This window comes from Primulina tabacum, chromosome 14, assembly GCF_025594145.1.
Source record: "Primulina tabacum isolate GXHZ01 chromosome 14, ASM2559414v2, whole genome shotgun sequence".
In the NCBI taxonomy this organism is placed as follows: domain Eukaryota; kingdom Viridiplantae; phylum Streptophyta; class Magnoliopsida; order Lamiales; family Gesneriaceae; genus Primulina; species Primulina tabacum.
Window position 1 is genome coordinate 2,717,523 of NC_134563.1, and position 21,585 is coordinate 2,739,107.

A 21,585-nucleotide genomic window follows, 5' to 3' on the forward strand; every position below is an offset into this window, starting at 1 on the left:
AGAAATCATGTATAAGATGTACGAGAATCTCCCAATACATATATAACAAAATCATAAAAGAACAGATACATGTCACTACATCATCAAGTGCATCCTGGATCTGTTCCTCGGTCACTACCACCAGACGCCTCTGCTCCCTGGAATCTTCGGGAACCTCTCTGTGGACATACTCTAGCAAAATGTCCTGAGTGTCTGCAGATACGGCAACTACCAAATACTCCTTGGCATTGCTCAGTGGGATGTCTCCCTCCGCAGGTGCTGCAATACACTCCGGTATAACTCTGACTCGAACTACTGGAGCTAGAAAGACTGCTGCGTAACTTCTTAAACTGCTTCTTTCGAGCTTTCAAATAGTCTTTCTTTTCACCACTACTACTACCAGTCTCAGGTCCGAGAAGTGGTTGCTGTGGTCTCGATGCTAGAGGCGCAAACGAAGCTCCTTTCTGTCTTGTCAGACTGGCTTCGGCTCTCTTGGCCCTACTCAGAGCATCAACAAAACTATAGGGTCGGCCTGTATTTACTAATGTCAATATCTCATGATTTAATCCCTTAACAAACTGATCAGTCACAGCTTCATCATTCCCAGCCACGTGAGGAGCAAAACGTAATAAAGTAGAGAATTTAGCAACATATTCTTCAATATTAAGTTGGCCCTGTTTCAAATTCTCAAACTCTGCTTTCTTGTCCTCTCGGTACGAAACTGAGAAAAATCTTCGATAGAATTCCGCTCTAAAGATTTCCCACGTAATTACCATACCACGCTGTTCTAATACTCTTTTGGTTGTAATCCACCAACTCCTTGCGACGTCGTGTAACTGGTTGGGCACTAGTTTAATTCTCCGTTCGTCTGAATACTCAAGTGAATCAAACAATATCTCTATATCATCTAACCAATTCTCACAATCATCAGATGTCTCAGTACCTCTCAGAATTGGCGGTTGAAATGACTGAAACTGTTTCAACTGTATTTCCATCGGAGTTTCTGACACATCTATCTGATCAGTCGAAGTACTACCTCTTTCTGGAATTCTTCGAAGAGGTATATCTGATTACCACAAGAGTTAGTATCACATGAGATAAATCAATCTCAGTCCCTTTCTGATCAGCTTACCTTCTGATCAAGAATTGGTTCTGATTCATTTTCAAATCAGACATATTACCAAATCAACTCAGATATTCAGGTAACATGTATTTAAAAACAATAACACATAATATCATGTTAGCACACACAATGTAATTCAACATTATAATAAATCACATGCTAGCAATCACATGCAAGGAAAGAAAACTCAATCTACCCTGCTCACTAGCTTCTATCTTAGTCTCAATATAATGGATCTATAGCTCTGATACCACCTGTTGTGGGGACCCAGACGCTAATTCAGTTCTTAATCATCATTAGGATCAATTTATTAATTCAAGTAATTTGGGTCATAAAAAATTTTTTCTTTAATTGCGGAACGTAATGGAATCTAACTAATATACAGATTCATATAAATAAAGTACAAGTCCTGTACAATCTACATTCAATAAAAACTAAGGTTTAACAACTAATTATCAAGTGTTCAACCCTATCTTTAATCCAAGTCCGTAGTCTCCACTCTAATCATGATCTCTCTCTCTTCTTCTCTTGACCCTGATCCTGTCCCACCTGTTGTCATGCACACATACAAACAAGACAACAGCCGGATAACTCCGGTGAGAATTACATTCCCAGTATAAATCATGTATACATGCCTTTCATATAAACAATATAAAAGTATGAAATAAACATTCATAACATGTATCAAAATCCGAACATGAATCAAATATTCATCACATGTATTATAATCCTAAACATGAATCAATATCAAGAATAAATTATATTCTAAACATATACCATCATCAGGAACATAATTCCATATCAAGCAATGAATCACTCTCCGTGATTCTCAGACTCAGACTCGACTCAGTCCTAATCTAGGGATCCCGATCGGAATAAGAACATACACCCACCTACACTCCCGATCGGGGTGGTGGCATGTTCTTATTCACGGACTTTGGCTCTTTCCATATCGAACACCAGTAATAGAAGAAACTCCAATTCTATCCACTCCGATATAGCCAAACGTCCGGTGTCTTGACCTAACCGTCACAGACTTTGGTATTTTCACCAATATCATATCATGTGACAATATGCAATGTGCCGGTGACAATTCCATCACTATCCGACACTACTGTCACAAGATTACTCATTCACAATTAGGCGTATCCGCTTAATGACTCAGTACATAAATCAATAAATCAAAGGTATCAACCTCATACAATTGCAAATATCGATGCAATAAAGTAAAGTATGTGATTTTAGGAAACTCAAGTCAATCGGCCTCGAGTTGTGCAATCCCACATCAACATAAATTTATACCTTTGTCTTCGCGGTCTGACGAAGTCGAAGTCTCCAAGTCAAATCTGTCCATATCAATCTGAAATACAATATCGCATAGGCACAATCTCAATATGCAACTCAATTCAAAATCTATTCTGATCAATACTCAAATCAAACATAATCTGATCAATATCGAATCAAGATACAATCTAATACATATCGACGATATCACGATATAATCGAAATTACTACTGAATCTGATCAATATAAATTTACTGAGGTTTCGACGGTATAACAATACAGTCTCGATACTCCCGTCAATCTCAACATCACAGATATAATACCAGACTCATAATCAATATCGGCACCACTCATAATCAATAACAATACAGTTCTGATATCGAATCTCAATCAAATCAACTCCGAAAATCATAACAAATACATACACAGTCTGTTCTTCAATCTGACTTCAATTATACGATGTATATTATATCAGAAACACCATATATGTTTCATATTCAATTCTGACAATATCACAATTTCAAACGATACCAGAATTCCATGAAACTTACGTCCCGTTGTAGCTGTCGTCGCTAAGAACACGGTAGTGTACTCGGATTCGAAAACAGACGGACGGATGGCTCGTAACTTAAATTTCACCCGAAGCTTCCCTCGGTTTTCTCTTCTTTCTCCTCTTTTCTGATAACTGAATTGCTTGTAATCTATATATATACACGTTGCATACAGGAGACCAAGTGTCACGTTTTTGTTTCGCATGCCTCGCGCATATGCGCGCCTCAGTCCCGCGCATATGCGCGAGACCTACTGTCTCGGCAATGACAAAGTAATCGCTTCGCGCACATGCGCGTACTATCTCGGTGCATATGCACCCAACGTTCTGTTTTGCATCTTGGTTACTGGACTGCTCGCGCATATGCGCGCACACAAGCCGCGCATATGCGCGAGACCTGCTGGTCACGCATAATACCTTCAACACAACTCGCGCATATGCGCGCATACTCCTCGCGCATATGCACGAGGTCTTCTGTCCCTCTCGCGCATATGCGCGCCTCTGTGTCGCGCATATGCGCGAGCTGTACTGTCCTCGCACAAAATTCGTGTTTTCTTCCGTCTTTTCGGATCTAATCCTTTCCGTCTAAAATCACCTCAATTATCCCCAAATCATTTCAGATAATCTCCGATTACAATAAATAAAATCCCGGGCATTACAACACCGGTTAGTCTAATTTACTAGATGAACTGTAAAAAAATGACGTCAAATCTTAACAGGTAATGTTTTCTCTACTGGGGACATGGTCGACAATAGGAAAATGATAAGACTGATATCTAAGAAATATGAGACAGAACCAGCAGATGGATACACACCTTCCTAAACTCATGGATCTAATAGTCTGACTCATTAGCACTCAAGTAAGTGCATTCTGAAAGTCACGAGTATAAGGAAATAAAGTTACTTATTGGCTAACGGATATAGATTTTGGCTTAGTGGTAAGCGATTAATCCTAATAATCAATATTATTGCGAGGTCAAGAGTTCAAGTATCTTAAAAAGCATATTTGTATACTTCTTGGAGAATATTAGATTAAATGTGCTTGAGTGAGAGTAATACTGAGATGTGTGACCTCCTGGGAAGTCTTCGTGCGTCGATCTTTAGATCTGGTTGACTGGTTGACTAAGTGGGCTATAAAAAAATGACATCTGATCTTAACGGATAATATTGTCTCTGCTAGAGACAGAGCCGTTGGTAGAAAATGGGAAAGACTGATCTCCAGAACTAGTTTGCTAGGTGGGCCACAAAAAGTGACATCAGCTCTTAACGGATAATATTGTTTCTATTTGAGACAGATCCGGTGGTAAAAATGGGTAAGACTGATATCTAAGATATATGATACAGTACCAGTTATTTATTCATAGACGTGAGATGTGTGTTAAAACTTATCGTTATGTGTTAGACCGTCTTACGGGTCACCCGATAATTTCAGGTAAACTTCACGCACCAGTTATTCATTCATAGGCGTGAGATGTGTGTTAAATGCCCTACATTGGTTGAATTAAATCCTTGAGAGTTGTATATATAGAATTAAACAATCTTCTCCTTTGAGCTAGCATTTGAAGTTGAGTTAGGTCAAAATCTCAACTTATATATATATAAATATATTCTATACGTTCCCATCTTCTGGAATATTTGGAAAAGGGGTTTACCTAATTTGGCCCTTAGCGAGACTCATAAACTTATGGATAATAATTTTTAGTGCTCACTTTTTTCTTTTTTTTTTTCTCAATGTGGAAAATTATGCATGGATTACTCTGAACCTTCTTCTTGCCTTCCATCTGATTACTACACTTTATATTATATTGAATTTATTTTATTTATTGAAGATATGATTTTTTTTATATAAACTGATTATGATGTATCCACTTCTAATTATATATATTTTTTAATTAGAAAATATTAATGAATATAATATTGAAAAATAACTTTTAATTATTAAAAAAATAGAAAGAAGATTAACCTTAAGACAATTTAGTATAAAATTAAACGTGACAGAATGAGTTCTTACAATAATTTTAACTATATCATTTTAGGTAATAGATTTGATAACACAAACATACAAAATTGAAGAATAAATGCATAAATATCTCGTAAACTTTTTATGATCACAAAAACTCTTGTTAGACGGTCAATTTCGTGGGTCGAATATCTTATTTGAGTCATCCATGAAAAAATATTAATATTTTTTATGCTAAAAGTATTACTTTTTATTGTGAATATCGATAGGATTGATACGTCTCACAGATAAAGATTCGTGAGATCGTTTCACAAAAGACCTACTCTTTTATGATTATGAATCAAACATGGAACCAAGTCTGGATAGGTATCATATTTTATGAAAAACTTGGTGAAAATAAGATAACCAAATATGAGGACATCGTTTTTGCTGAAAATTGCATATTGTTCCATAAGCATTACTGTTCCAGTTCCGTTGACATTTCGCAAACTGTCGTAACGATAGTGCCGCCGATTTTCTTTAAAAAAAAAAAAGATAAATTCAGAAAATTGTGATTGTTGATTGCTTGTCAATTTAAAATTGTTTCTCATTAATGACATTTAATTAGTTCGAATAAGTATAAAAGGAGAAACGTTTAAAAACTTTATTAAATACAACAAATTAATTTAAAGAAACATTCCTAGTTTTGAAATATCCTCGTCATCAATTTTAAGCTCACTTCTCGCAATATTTTTCATAATAAAATTCATTAGATAAATAATGATCAGTCAATAAAATGGAAAATCAAAATCCTAATTTCATGTGTAGTTTTGTTTATGCTTAATACATTGACTATTCATTTAATTCTAAATGATTTCTTGCTAACAAAATTGAGGATTTTATTATTTTTGATTTTTTTTTCTTATTCTAAATTTAGAGGACATTTCAAATTCAAATATTTTGTTTTATTTTATAATTTGATGCGATCTTATTTCTTTTTATATCTATATTTTCTAGGATAAAAAATTAAAATTGACTTTAAATAAATTCTTCTTTTTTTTAAGACAAACCAATAAATTAACACGACGATTTTGACTCCAATATACCATGATTTTAATAAGACAAAAAATCTGCATGAAACTGTGTTAAAAAAAAAAAACTTAAGATTGCAACGTTTAAAAACAATTGATCGGGTCATTATACAGCCCAACAAAATCTTTGAAGTGGGCCTTTACCTAAGTACATAAATTTGTGTAAGACGGATCTTTTATTTGGGTTATGCATGAAAAATTATTATTTTTTATGCTAAGAATATTAATTTTTTATTGTGAATATGAATAGGGTTGACTCATCTCACAGATTAAGATTCATGAGACGGTCTCACATGAGACTCACTCTTACCCAAAAAAATCACTATCCTAGACCAATATAGGTAAGCCCAATAAGAAAGGGGCTAGCCCCCTCGAGTTTCGCCCTTACATACCTATTCAACTTTCCAAATTTTAGTTTTCTTTCAGTAAAATGGATTTTTTTTTATTTCGATTATTTTTTCTCGAAAGTCATTAAACCGACTAATATTATTTATTTGACATTGATACTCTACTACACGACTCATATAAAAAAATTAAAGCTCGTGTTATAACATTAAAATCCGTCTAAGAAAAAATAAAAGAGAAAATATAGAAAAACGATATCCAATACTCAAAAATAGGAGGACAAATGCTTGTCGTTTTCTTTTATTTTTGCTTAGGTAGATTTTAAGATGTGCAACGTATGATTTTATTTTCATCATGTGAGCCATGTAGGAGAAAATCGATGTCAAGTAAGCTATAGTTGCTGGATTTATAGACTTCGTACGAAAAAAGACAAAATCCACAAAAATTTCTGATTTATCGGATGAAAATCAAATTTTGACAAATTCCAAAACTAAAAACCAAAATATTTCAACTTACCATACAAAAATTAAAATTTTCCCAGCATAAAATGAGAAACTACATGATAATAAAAATACTTAAATGTAGTGGGAGTTTGCTTACGTGAAGAGACAATGGAAGATATGTTGAATACACGATCCTTCTTAACAATGGGTTTTATTTTGATTTTTGTCTAACCCCAAATGGTTAGAGATTAATGCAAAGGAATTAAATAAGATAATGTTGCTAACTGAATCCATAATAAAAAGGAAAAAGGTGTTTGATTTTTGAAATTGTTATATGTACGATAAGTGTTACAAATTGAATTATAAAATACATTCGAAATTACAAAATTATCCTTGCATTTTACATGGAAAACTCTTTCAAAAATACATTTAAGATATTTTTGTCATTTCAAATGTATTTTATAATCCAATATGTAATACCTATTGTACATGTAGCATGATCGTTGATTTTTTTTCCTTATATAAAAAAGATAATCATAAATTTGTACTTTGTTAGACAATGGTATGATACGTTTTTTTTTACGGTGAGAACTCTTGTAATTTATTGAAAACTGAAAATGTCTTTTATTACGAGATCAATCAACCAAAAAGGATAAGAACCACACTCCCAAACAAAAGGGGAATGAAACGAAGAAGCAAAGCGTGAGCAACACAATTCGCAGAACGCCGATCATGATTAAGAGAGGAGCTTCCCTGAAGAGCCAGAAGTCATCTGATATCTATTGCTAGGGCCCCGGCATAACTGAGGTTCTCTTCTTCTCCCGAGACTGCTTGCACGGTGAGAAGAGAGTCCATTGAGATATGATGAAGCCGGAGATTATGTGTACTGGACATGTTGAGCCCTTTTACTATAGCGAGAAGCTCAGCATACAAGACAGATGAGGGCTTCTCAATTTTTTTTTCAAAAACTAGTACCGGTTGTCCCTCATGATTACGGATTACACCGCCAATTGAATATCTCTGAGTGTGCTCATTATAACATGAGTCCACATCCATCCGGAGAGAGTGCATAGGCGAGGCCATCCAGGCTGTCGGAGCACGCACTGGGCTACAGGCAGGAGAAATACTCAAAGCTCGACGAGCTTCCTGGAAGTCTTGAAGAAGACTCTCACACCACTCTATATTGATAGTAGAATGAAAATCTCCGTGGATGTGAGTGATCCGAAGTCTCTCACTCCAAATCGCCCAAGCACGCATCACAAATGCCTCAAATTCATGAATACTCAGCTTTTCTTTCATCCAAAGGAAAATATCTATCACATCCAGATGACATGATAAATTTAGAATCGGCCAATAATACGTTCTTTTCCAGCAGCGCTTAATAACCGAGCAAGTGAAGATAGCATGGACAGTAGAATCACAAAGTTGGCGACATAATGGACACTCTCCAAGAACCGGGACATGATGTGCCCTTAAATTCTGCTCCATCGGAATAATGTTATGCATAACCCGCCACCAAAAAATACGAACCTTCGGAGACCAAATAAATCGCCGCCATTCCATGGAATGATTACCCGAGCTCAAGGGAGGAGAATCAAAGAAGCCAATCGCCACTTTATAACCGTCACAGACTGAATATTTACCCTTCGGATCGTATGATACGTTTTAGAATAATAAAAAAAGTTGTTCAAACACGTTTTTAACTGTAAAAACGTTTGTATATTTATTCTTAAAACAGTTTTTAAAATTTGTATAAAAAAAATTTGTAAAAAAATTTATAAATATATTTTATAAGTACTTGTCCAAACAAATATGTTCAAGATTGATGTCCACATGTTTTTTTTTTTCGAGGAAAACTTGCAAATTTATTAAGAGAGGACAAAGTCTGGATTTACAAGTTTTACTAACCAATAAGGAAAACTCTCATTCTTCCAAACAAAAAGATCGGGAGAAAAAATAGCAAAAGAAGCTAGAGCATGTGCAATCGTATTGGCAGATCGCCTAACATGAAAGAGATGTCGAATGCCATTTTGCTCAAGAAGTCGTCTAATATCCTCCGCACAAGATCCAACATAACTCAGATCTTCCTCTGGACACATGACTGCTTGCACCGTCAGAAGAGAATCCGAGTTAATGTGATTAATGAGAATATTATGCTCCTGCACCACCCTTATCCCAGCAGCAATCGCTCCAAGTTCAGCGAGGGCCACCGACTGAGGCTTAAAAGTCATCATACCAAACGCTAGTACCATCCTGCCTTCGTGATCTCTTACCACCCCGTCAATCGCAAATTGATTAGAGGTTCTTATACGCTGCGTCCACATCAAGACAAAGCTGATTGAAAGGAGGGGCTATCCAAGAGCAAGGTGAAGGGGGTGCAGTAGGCGGACATGTGGTTTTCAAATGTGAGCATTGAGCAGACTGAAATTCATGCAGTAAAGCCTCACTCCAATCAACATTAAGAACCTTCATAGTGCTTTTCTGCTTGTGTACAATCTTGAGTCTCTCGCTCCACACAGCATAAGTACGCATAGCAAAGAATTCAAATTCCAGTTTACCCAGTTTCTCCTTCATCCCAATGAAAATATCGAACACATCTAAAAACCGAACTCCTTTCAAAAATAGCCAATACCCAGAACATTTCCAGCATGGTTTAATAATAGGGCATGCAAACAATGCATGGCTTGTTGTATTTAGGCCATAATTACAAAGAGGGCAAACTCCCGTGGTCGGCAAATGATGAGCACTCAGATTGACAGATGATGGGATTATTATTAGATTTTTATATAAGATAGTAAATTTTTATAACTTTCTGATAATTTATATAATTAAGTATTCATACCTCACCACTCGTCATATTTAATATTTTTATATATATTATAAAAGTATTATTATATTAAATTAAATAATTTCATTATAATTATTTTTATCTTCGATTTAGTTTGATATAAAAAAAAATCAAATATTTTTCTAATTTATGGATTTATTTATTTTCTTAAAATTTAACTTAAACCATTGACAAAAAAAATAAAGAAATACTAAAAATCAATGTATGACTGTGCCTGTACATATATAAATTTTGGGTAAAAAAAAAAATTAATTTTAATTTTAATTTTAAATTTTTTTTTATCAACTTCATCAGTTTCATTAAATAGGAGGCATCGATGATGATGTCAAGGGAAAAGAAAATGACACCTAAAATTTAGCAGATCGTCATCTGCTCTTATATTATCGACAAATCACCCTTCACTCCCTTTTTCTTCACAGATTCTTGATACCCATTTCATTTGTTCTTTGCATTGTTTCAGACGGCGGAGGAAAAAACAGTGGGGAGATGTTCTTTAGCAGAGTGATTCAATGTCGAAAAATGGCCATTTTTGTTGGGGTTTTGCTGTTGTTTTGTACGTTGAGCAAAAATGGGGTGATGGGTTCGATCCATGAGTATAAGAATGAGAAATTCATTCCTCGCTTCGATTCCTTCTTTTTCCATGGTGGGAGTGAAGGGCTCTACGCTTCCAAGATTCTGGACCCTTCTAAAACCACTTCCGCTGATGATAAAAATAAGCCCCTTAATGGAAAATCCTTCATCAGGTATAAAGATTTACTGGGTTCGACTTAAAAATTTGAGTGAGTTTTTGTTTGTGGTAAGTTTTGCCCTTTTATGTTGCCAATTTTTTTTTTAAAAAAATTTCGCGTGATTACTTAGAGGTATGTAAGTGGCTTATAGATGTTTGGTTTTATTAATCTCCTAGTAATTTAGAATGTGTTTTTGCTGGTGATGTGTGTGTAATTGTTTTTATTGATCTCCATGCATTGATTTGATCTCTATTTACTTTTCAACTGAAAGGTCTGGTTATGAAGGATATTATGTTTTCCTTTCCCTTGTGTCGGATTTGGAAGGTCAGTAGAAGTTTAGTGTACCAAGGTTGATGAACTTTTTCACTTCATAGGGTTTTAGACTGTTAGTTAAAATGAGGATCATAAATAATGGTGAATTTGAACGAGTCGCATTTTGGCATATGAAAGTATTTGATTTGAGGCTCACTAGCTGGACAGTTGACTGTTGAGGCAAGTAATCTTCCTCACAGATATGAGGAGACTGCGGAGACCGCGTGGAGGAAATGGAGCGGAGAGTATGCTATAAAACATTTAGTGTCCGGTCGTTATTTGTTTAGATTTGTCGCAATTAATTCGTTTGTCGGTTTTATGTTGTCATCACTTATTTGCGTCTTTGACCCATCATTAGGATTTTCTATTCTGAATTGGGGTTGCTACGATTAGTTTATTGGAATTTTCATGTAAACCTTTGTTCAGTTGCGAAGCAAGCCGTGGCTGGCAGGGCGTCGCTTTCCTTCATCTTTTAAATTCTTCTACATATGTGTGTGCGTGTGTGTGTGTGGTTGTGTCCCTTTTCCTATATGTGTGTGTGTGTGTGTGTGTGTGTGTGTCCCCTTTCCTCCAAGATTTTCAAGTTTTAATTGCATCTACCTTTGTCTAACTTCTAGCTTCACTACTTTTGGAGGAAATGGAGCGGAGAGCATGCTATAAAACATTTAGTGTCCACTCGTTATTTGTTTAGATTTGTCGCAATTAATTCGTTTGTCGGTTTTATGTTGTCGTCACTTAGGTGCGTCTTTGACACGTCATTTGGATTTTCTATTTGGAACTTAGGTTGTTACGATTAATTTATTGGAATTTTCATGTAAACCTTTGTTCAGTTGCGAAGCAAGACGTGGCTGGCAGGGCGTCGCCTTCCATACATACATGAAAATGTGGTTGTGTCCCCTTTCCTCCAAGTTTTTCAAGTTTTAATTGCATCTACCTTTGTCTAACTTTTGGGTTCGCTACTGTTTCTATGGGCCTGCATTGGAGCCCAAAACCATGATTGCAGTGCTTCATGGCTGTGGGACCCGACCAAATGGTTTTTAGTTTTCTCTTGTGAGACATATTTAAAACTCTAACCTATTTTCGCATATGCCACATGCTTCAGGTTTGAGTCGATCACATTTAAGAGACCAAAGGACATCGCCAGCAAGCAAAATAAGATGCATTCAAGTACGGGCGTGGTGGAGGCCATAATAGTGGAGGTCAGAGATAGAGATAAGATTGGTGGTACTCATATAGGTACCAATGCAATTTGTTGTAACCCCACTCTTGCCAAGGATGGGTTTTGCAAGGTGGGAGAGGTTATCATCCGCCAAGACCCTGATAACCCAGATTGGCCGAGAAGGCTACGAACTTCGTTTCGGGGAGTAGATGATGTGGCTATTATGGATATTCAAACTGTTGAGATAAATAAAACTGGGATGTATTATCTTTACTTTATGTTTTGTGATCCAGAATTGAAAGGAACAATAATATATGGAAGGACCGTCTGGAGAAATCCCGAAGGCTATTTGCCTGGGAAAATGGCACCACTAATGACATTCTATGGCTTGATGTCTCTAGCATATCTTGGTCTTGGTCTCATATGGTTTGTGCGATTTGTACAACACTGGAAAGATATTATACTGTTGCATTACCAAATCACTTCTGTAATTGGTTTGGGAATGTGTGAAATGGCGTTTTGGTACTTTGAGTATGCAAATTTCAATGCTACTGGAAGTAGACCCATGGGGATTACGCTTTGGGCAGTTACCTTCAGTGCTGTTAAGAAAACCGTATCTCGGCTTCTTCTCTTAGTGGTCTCGATGGGTTATGGTGTTATGCGACCAACTCTTGGAGGCATAACCTCGAAAATTATTCTTCTTGGTGTTGTGTATTTTGTGGCATCAGAAGCCCTAGAGCTTTTTGAGCATTTGGGAAATATCAACGACTTTGCAGGAAAAGCCAGGCTTTTTTTAGTGCTACCGGTGGCACTTTTGGATGCTTGCTTTATTCTTTGGATCTTCTCATCATTATCTAAAACTTTGGAGAAACTTCAGGTATTAATGTCAGCATCCTTTAGTGTTGGTCGCCACTGCATGTTTGGTATGTGTGCATTTATTAATTCGTTTATCTGCGATTCTGTTTTTGGGCTGATAATTTTCCTCTCTATCGTCCGCCCTTAAATTTTTTGGCAACTTAATCCTTGATACTTCTATCCAGGCTAAAAGAATGATAAATCTGCTATGCATCGAGTGTCTGAGTTTTGCTTTATCTGTTGTAAAGGCTATTTATGCTGTTCAAAATACTTGTTATTGAAATAAATTCTCTTTAATTCTTCTACGTTCTTGTGCGCAAAAATCATCAACTTTGTGATCCTTCCCAGAATTTTTTTTCCCTTTTCTTTTGCTTTATTTAATTTTTTTTGTATATCAGTTTTGATCCTTTGTTGAAGTGGAAAAAGCGTGAGTTCCTCGTATTCATAGTGGGAACGATGGCAAACTCTGCTGCTGTTATTTCCTGTATAAAGTATATTAAATTGCTATAATTCTGAGTTAATTTTGCTTCTTGAATTCCGTTTAAGATTCGAAGAAGCATGGCCAAACTTGAGCTTTATCGAAAATTTACCAATTCTCTAGCAATATCAGTTTTGCTTTCTGTCGCTTGGATCGGCTATGAGGTAATTCTCTGTTATATTCCCCTCCCCCAATTTTGTTTGATGATATAGTTACTAAATAAACTTGTGAGATTCAACTAATTTTCCCAATGCAGTTGTATTTCAATGCTAGTGACCCTCTAAGTGAACTGTGGCGAAGATCCTGGATCATCCCTGCATTCTGGACCATGCTCGCCTTTTTGTTATTGGTGGTTCTATGCATACTCTTGGCTCCTTCTAATAACCCAACTAGGTAAGTTCTATGTCCTTTCTATTTTCTTTTCTATTCATAATTTGTTGGGAAGCACCAATTATCACCATTTTCCTATATACCACATTGTCACGTTGATCTAGGCATGGTGTTTTGGCTTCTGACAGTATACAAATTTGAATTGCAACCTTAACACTTAATATTATATTGGTTTTAGTTGTTTTGAGATCCACTTGATTTAGTTCATAAAATGCTCATAAAAGGTGCGTAATTTTTCTCTTGTTCGTTTAAAACGTAGGTATGCCTACGAGACTGGTGATGACGAGGAGGAAGGCATAGCTCTAACAAGCACAGCAGTACTAATGGCCGGAGACATGGCGTCCAAAGTGGAAAGAAAAGATAGGAAGACATCAGTTGCAGCAGATAGTGTCTTTGGACTTGTCGAAGATCTCGAGGAGGACAAACGAGAGTGATAGCTCTTGTCTAATATTTTCCTTCAACTGCATCATCTTGTTCATATAGTATGCTATACCAGATCCTCCTGGGCCTAGATCTCATCTCCTTGTAAAAACTAAAGTTAATAACTTGTGATGAATTTGATACATGAAATTACCTACCTTTGACCCCTTATGTTTGTGGTACTGCATCATTTTGTTTTTCTGTAGGTGGTTTTCTCAAATCGCCGGAATGGCTCCTTCTGTAAATCACTACCAAAATGACTAAATTTACCCCTTACTGTTCTGCTGTTGATATGTCCTAATGAAAATTTATTGAGCTCGTGTGCCTTTTGGCATGGTGACAGGATAAGTCTCGAGTTTGAGGCCCATTTTAACGTCTCTCCAAATATATATATATATGAAAAAAGTACCGAGCTTTTCAGATGTTCAAAGTTGAAGATGAATACTGCTGTTATTTCAATCCTGGATTTTTGTAAGATGCAGCTATTATCTGAAGTATCATAGTGTCTTACAGCATCCCCTTGTCTCAACATAACATATATCATCACGTGTATTCGCCTATGTGGCACTGAATGGCTCCGCCATACATTGTAAAACGACAATGATTTTATTCTATTATTGATATAGAAGCTGACATTATGTTTTCAATTCCCACAGGTCGCTAATTGAAACAATTGCATGTTTGGTTTACAAGGCCATACCAACATCACAATGTTACCATAAGTTAAAAGAAACTTTTTTGTCACATTGTTTGTTCTATTACTTTTTTTATCCGTAGAGTTTGCTCGTTCTATTGTCGCCATGACTTAAATAAAAATTTATGTGGAGTCAAGTATGGATTCCATATATTTTGATCAATTATAGTCGTCGGATGAGCAACGAGGATAATACGTCACTGTAGTCTTTCATTAATCATAGTAGATTTAGTACAACTTACCTTGAATCCTTACATTGCTTTCCTGATAAATCCAATTATCACAATTACATTTTGGAAAAAAAAATTATATGGGATCAATGCTATTTTAATCAATAATAATCGTTCGATCAGCAGTGAAAACAATACCTCCACCATAGCATCTCAATAGCCTTAGTAGTACATAAGATGAAAGAAGGTTCAATATGGTGTTGTCGTATAATGCATCAAATCGAAAAAGATCACGAATTGTTCTTCAATTTTCATGTGCACCATCCGACTATACAGCAGGATACCACATTGTATAAATCAAGGAGTCAATATTTCTTGTTCTATACATCTCTTAACATTTTCCTTTACAAGATGTACAAACAACATGATAAGATTCATTACAAAATGTAGCAGAAAAAAATTGACCGCAGGTCTTACTCAAAAGTTCGGATTTCTCCAAGCCTAATTCGTGTACTTCACAGAAAATTATGTGGAGTGGCTTGCTAGCTCTTTTACTAAACTTCTTCAACCTACAGCACAAAAAATTAAATGCTTTCGTGTCAAAGACTACGACAATGAGAGTGGCAACAATCAAATCCTGGAGAAGTTGTTACATTCATACATAAATTATGTTTAATAACAAACCTGTGGGAGATTCATAAGTTCGAAAACGGCTTTTGTTGGTGTCAGTTCGTTGTCAACAATTCGAGCAACTGCTGTCAAAACTGGCATTTTGACTTTGTATTTCTGTGCTAATGCAATCACAGCTCCTGCAGTGGAGACACCCTCAGCCACCTACAAGATATAACTGTTAAAACTGCTATGTATTAGCAAGAGTTGAAATATTGCTTGGCTTTGCTATGCAACCCAAAAATTTTCAGCACCTGATTCATGGAACTGAGTATATCATCAAGCTTTTCCCCGGATCCAAGACGAACCCCAACTGTTCTGTTTCTTGAAAGATTCACGAAACATGTGAGCATGATATCTCCAGTTCCGGATAAACCAGTCAGTGTTGTTGACTTGGCACCCATCTGAAGTGAGAGAAACATATCAACATCGTATAGTAGACATCTTAGCGACTTACGAAAAGTTTAGAAGAGTTCAGTTGTCACAGAAAAAAGGACCCAACAAAGTCTAAATATGCTATATACGTGAAGAAATACTCCTCATATATCACATACAGTTGGATATCCATAAAAGTCCATATAAATTTAATGTAGAACCATAGATATTTTGGAACATCTTCTGGTTTATGCCATACAGAGAGTGATTTTTCTGATATACCACAATACTAAACTCTCGGACAAATAGCAAACTATGAAGTTTTCTTAACTATCACTTAGCCAAGAAGACAGATATCTTGGCCATATGCTTACTTTAACTCCTGAAATAACCAATGGTACAAACACATGTTGAGAACAGAAAATTAAATTCACAACATGATCCCAAATACCTGTTCGGCAAAAAACTGCATGAAAGTACAATACCAACAATGCTCGGCAGGAAAAGAGTCAACTAACCTTTGTTGCCAACCACCTAATCTCAGAGCAACCTTGTGCAACAAGAGCTGCCATAGAATTATTGCCAAGATTTAGTCCTACCACAATCCCGGCAGCTATTGCAAGTACATTCTTAAGAGCACCTGCCATTTCCACACCTGTAACGTCACTGTAGCATCAGGGGTTACTGCTGGGCATAAAGCAATATGTTCGTGAACATGTTTTCACACTTCCTATAAAAACATAAACAAAACCCAACTTTTCCCAGTTCTCACTTTTCATTTGGTTTAGCATGAGGACATACTGAACTTGAGCGTGCATGTGCGAATGTGCCAAATGAGCCCTATGAAAATTTGAACAAACAAATACAAGGTAATATTTACTATACAAGTACTACCTTGATGTGTTGATTCTCAAGGTTCTCGAAGCAAGAAGTTGCTGAACAGCATTTGCCATCTTTTTGTCTTTTGAAGCCACAACCATTGCTTGCAAACATAAAGCAGTTTTTCCGTTACTTTAAACCAAAACGTGAAACATTGATTCTGCAGAGGAACAGTAACTTGAAACCCAGGGAAGTACCTGTTGGCAATTTGTTCATCAACTCCAGCGCAAATGAAGGTCCTGACAGAACCACATAGGGCTGGCGTGGATTTCTCAGTGATCGAGGGATTATTTGAGACATCATTCTAAATGTATTGAGCTCTAGACCTTTGCTGAGAGAAATGAAAGGTAAGCCTGGATCGACATAATCGGCAATGCTCTCGAGGAATAAGGCACTGAACTGCCAATAGGATAAACCAAAAACAGATAACTGTAAAATATAAGGATATTTTGTACGACAAAATTCATTCAAATTTTAGTTAAACCGTGAAACTGGACTGCATATTGAGGTACACTCTCATTAACAACAGAATGTCAAACGCAAGTAATTGAAGTTTGATGGAATCTACAAAGAAACCTGCACAGGCACAGCATGGAAGCAAAAGTCAGCACCCCGCAGAGCATCTTTGACATCTGTTGTTGCAATGATGTTTTCTGGCAACTTGTGCTCCGGAAAATACTTACTGGAACAGAAAAAAGAAAAATAAATGGTCGCTTTAATAGAAGAGGAATATAACAGGAGATGGTTTACAAAAATAGTTTCACACTTTCACCTAAATTCAGGAATTTGGGGAATTGATTTTTAAACAACTGGATAATGGAGAACCAGCATGAGAGTGTTTACCAATTTCGATGATTGTTGTTTATTGATTCACAAATTTCACGGTCTCGTACAAGTATATTAACTTCTAGCTGAGCCTTTCTATCAGCAACATGGGCAGCCATAGCTGTTCCAAAAGATCCCCCGCCAAGCACCACCACCTACGGCCAAAATAAATCGAACCATGCTGAGTCCTTCATTCAAACCAAAAATCCTATCAATAGGCATGACTTTAGCGATCGGAACTACCAATAGATTTAGATATTTCACCAATATTGGAGAACACGAAACATGAAAGTACCATCACTTCTTACAATGCATAAACAAAATACACTACATTCCAAATATATAGAAGTTTTATCATGATTCTTCCTAAAAATCATTCCTGCCATAGAAAAAAAAATTAACAAGTCACATTTGATACATCTGGTTTGAAGTTTCTCAGACGCGGTCGAGATTAATGCTGCTGCTGAAGCTCAAAATGGGTGGTCACAAAGAATGACTAGAAAATTTGATTCTTTTCTTTCATACCGACTGCAAGACCATGCAGTTCTTTCTTTAAGCATTTGATTATAAATATGTATCAAACCAATAATTTCTGGTCGACACCCCTTAGGCAAAAAAAAATTTAAGAAAATGGTACACGAAGTGCCATTCATAAAAAGCCAGCCAAAAAGGTAACAATGTACAACGAAATCAGATGAACAAAAGAAAGTTCGAAATTTTCCTAGCAGGAAATGAAGATTTAAAAAAAAAGGATTCGAGACCTTATTGGTGCGTTCAAGAACGTCGGACTTGGCCTTCGACCTCCAAGAACGGGACCACCGGACCAGCTTCTCCCACGCCAAACGAACAACCTTGCGCCGGTCCTTGCTTCTCTCAAGCGCAAGATTATAATCATGTCCAGAAGTATCAGCCGTAAGCGGAAGTAAAGGCGACGGCTCTGGTACTGAGTCGACAATTTCGTCGCCAGCGGCGCAGAGGTGGAGAGGGGTGGCGTAGGTTGGAGTGCGGAGAACAGGCAGGAAAAAATGGATGGGTTTTGAGTTATTGGGCTTGTAAGAGTTATTGTGGGCGCCGGGCAGTGTCGTGGATGGTGAAAATTGCGGCGGCTCGAGCAAAGAAGCCATTGGTGAAGCTTGAATTTCTGGGATTTTTGGGAGTTTTATCCACACTCTTTCCACGTGTATGTTGTTTTCTAGTGGAAACATTGAGTTTATGTAATTAAATATTTATTTTATTATTCATTATTTAATATTTTATTTACGAATGACCAAACAATTTTAAATCTATAGATTTTAAATATTTTTATTTACAATTTTAATATATTTTTTTACATATTTATATAATATTTTATTATGTAAATAAATATAGAGCAATATAAATAAAAAAGAACTACAAATAAACACAACATAAACGATTAACATGGTTTTAAAAACTGTAGTAACAATAGCAACAATTTAATTTAAGTCTTCGCTAAATTAGCGACTGATACTCACGGGAAATTTAGGGTCCGATCCCGGCAAGCGTCACTAGTACAGACGCAGGGTTTTGAAATGGTCATGAGCCTGAAATCACGAAGAAGACCGTTAGAAGGGGGCCAGGAGGGTGTCCTGGCGTAGCCCCTCCGACGCTCAAATCAGTGACTGATGATATATGAGGGGAGCAGCTAAGGGTGCTGCTGAAAACAAAATTGAATGTCCAATCATACGCTCAAACCTGGTATTTATAGGAGAATACATGGGCTTGTCATGAGCCCATTCACATGTGGGCCTTAGAGATGGGCCGGGAGTTTGGGCCGGATCTTGATGGGTTCATCCCTGGGATATCACCAGTCTCCCCCTCCCGAGTCGAACAGAATCGTAGGTTCAAAGTTCGATTAATTGCGTTGTTCTCGGTTTACAACATGTGAGTTGTGTGTCCTTCTCGCCATCTGTCAGTCTCCAAAAAATTGGAAATAAATCAAGTCGCAATCCTGCAGCGTCGCCCCCTCCCCACGCTCGCCCCAAGCCTCGCCTGGTCGCCCACGCCGAGCCCCTCTCCCGAGTGCTCGCCCCACGCCGTGTGCTCGCCCGAGCGCCACGCTCGCCCCTCGCCGTATGCCGCGCTCGCCCACGTCGTGCCACGCTCGCCCCTCGCCTGAGCGCCCGAGTGCTCGCCCCACGCCATGCCACGCTCACCCCTCGCCTGCTCGCCCGAGTGCTCGCTCGCCTGCTCGCCCGAGTGCTCGGCCCTCGCCTGCTCGCCCACGCCGTGCCACGCTCGCCCCTCGCCCGAGCCCTCGCGTCGCCCATCCTCGTCCAGTACGTTGAGAATTTTGATATATTCCCTTGCGAAGGGTTGTGTGATTTCTAAATAGCGACCTGACCGGGCAGGTCGATCCCCGTAATTTTCGCAGAGGCAAACATTGTTCGTTATCGATAAACCGAATAAATTTTTCTAACACGGAATGTCCTCGACGCCTCCATCTTCAAGATCCTCTACTAAGCTTTTGAATGAAAATAATTTCCACTTCCCCGCGCCCTTAACTCCTCTGCAAAAATAGTCTTTAGCAGGAAAAGATAAAAACTTCAACCTCCTCACCATCACCCTCTAACTCATCTGCCAGACAACGCCTTAGCAAGAAAATAAAAATTTCACCTCGTCACCCTCTGACTCCTCTACTAGGCGATGCCTTAGCGGGAAAATAAAAATTCTCCACCCTCACCCTCTGACTCCTCTGCTAGGCGACGCCTTAGCAGGAAAATAAAAATTTCAGCTCGTCACCTACTGACTCCTCTGCTAGGCGACGCCTTAGTAGGAAAATAAAGATTCTCCACCCTCACCCTCTGACTCCTCTGCTAGGCGACGCCTTAGCATGAAAATAAAAATTTAAGCTCGTCACCCTCTGACTCTTCTGCTAGGCGACGCCTTAGCAGGAAAAGAAAGATTCTCCACCCTCACCCTTTATCTCCTCTGCTAGGCGACGCCTTAGCAGGAAAATAAAGATTTCACCTCGTCACCCTCTTACTCATCTGCTAGGCGATGACTCAGCAGGAAAATAAAGATTCTTCACCCTCACCCTCTAACTCCTCTGCTAGACGACGCCTTAACAGGAAAATAAAATTTTCACCTCGTCACCCTCTGACTCCTCTGCTAGACGACGCCTTAGAAGGAAAATAAAGATTCTCCACCCTCACCCTCTAACTCCTCTGCTAGGTGACGCCTTAGCAGAAAAATAAAGATTCTCCACCCTCACCCTCTAACTCCTCTACTAGGTGACGCCTTAGCAGGAAAATAAAAGTTTCACCTCGTCAACTCTGCTCCTCTGCTAGACGATGCCTTAGCAGGAAAATAAAAATTTTCTCCTTCCTCATTCCGCTCCTCTGCTAGGCTATCCTTAGCAGGAAAATAACATTTTTCTCCTCCCCAACTCTGCTCCTCTGCTAGGCGATGCCTTAGCAGGAAAATAAAAGTTTCACCTCGTCAACTTTGCTCCTCTGCTAGGCGATGCCTTAGCAGGAAAATAAAAATTTTCTCCTTCCTCACTCCGCTCCTCTGCTAGGCGATGCCTTAGCAGGAAAATAACATTTTTCTCCTCCCCAACTCTGCTCCTCTGCTACGCGATGCCTTAGTAGGAAAATAAAAATTTTCTCCTTCCTCACTCCGCTCCTCTGCTGGGCGATGCCTTAGCAGAAAAATAACATTTTTCTCCTCCCCAACTCTACTCCTCTACTAGGCGATGCCTTAGCAAGAAAATTTAATTCATTTCATCCTCACAATACAACAACATCCACGAACTTAATATAAGAACTTGACTTTATTAAATTTCAACTGATAACATAAAACAAATTCAGAAACGAAATACAGCAAAATTCAAGTCAAGATTAATATTCTCTAAGGTGGTAAGCGTTCCCGAGCCTCTTTAGAGCCTTGCCCGGCGCATTCTCCAACTTTCATCTCTGCTCCTCTTGTACCTCAACAGGACAAAGTTACCCACTCCTTCCTTTCCTAATCATGTTAAGCTCCACACGCGCTCTTTTTCCCTCCTCCCTC

General features: G+C 37.8%; 2 protein-coding genes across 3 annotated transcripts; one reads left to right on the forward strand and one right to left on the reverse strand.

Annotated features, from left to right (window-relative positions):
- The first annotated feature begins 9,915 nt into the window (after positions 1-9,915).
- Positions 9,916-14,115, forward strand: LOC142524432 (uncharacterized). The gene is made up of 5 exons (XM_075628434.1): positions 9,916-10,345; positions 11,745-12,678; positions 13,203-13,298; positions 13,391-13,527; positions 13,784-14,115. The coding sequence occupies exons 1-5, from the start codon at positions 10,089-10,091 to the stop codon at positions 13,956-13,958; spliced, it is 1,599 nt and encodes a 532-aa protein (XP_075484549.1). The 5' UTR covers positions 9,916-10,088; the 3' UTR covers positions 13,959-14,115.
- A 973-nt stretch (positions 14,116-15,088) lies between these two features.
- On the reverse strand, positions 15,089-18,728 carry LOC142525343 (glycerol-3-phosphate dehydrogenase [NAD(+)] 2, chloroplastic). Of its 2 annotated transcripts, none has more exons than XR_012815056.1 (9): positions 18,318-18,728; positions 17,575-17,711; positions 17,308-17,413; positions 16,929-17,130; positions 16,747-16,834; positions 16,371-16,518; positions 15,732-15,881; positions 15,493-15,655; positions 15,089-15,377 (listed from the first exon to the last, which is right to left on the reverse strand). XR_012815056.1 is itself a non-coding variant. In XM_075629618.1 (9 exons), exons 1-9 carry the CDS (start codon positions 18,678-18,680, stop codon positions 15,363-15,365), a joined length of 1,359 nt encoding a protein of 452 aa, XP_075485733.1. In that variant the 5' UTR covers positions 18,681-18,728; the 3' UTR covers positions 15,089-15,362. The 2 variants fall into 2 exon arrangements, 1 of the variants encoding a protein (XP_075485733.1); XM_075629618.1 differs by having other exon boundaries at positions 15,493-15,642.
- Positions 18,729-21,585: the final 2,857 nt, after the last annotated feature.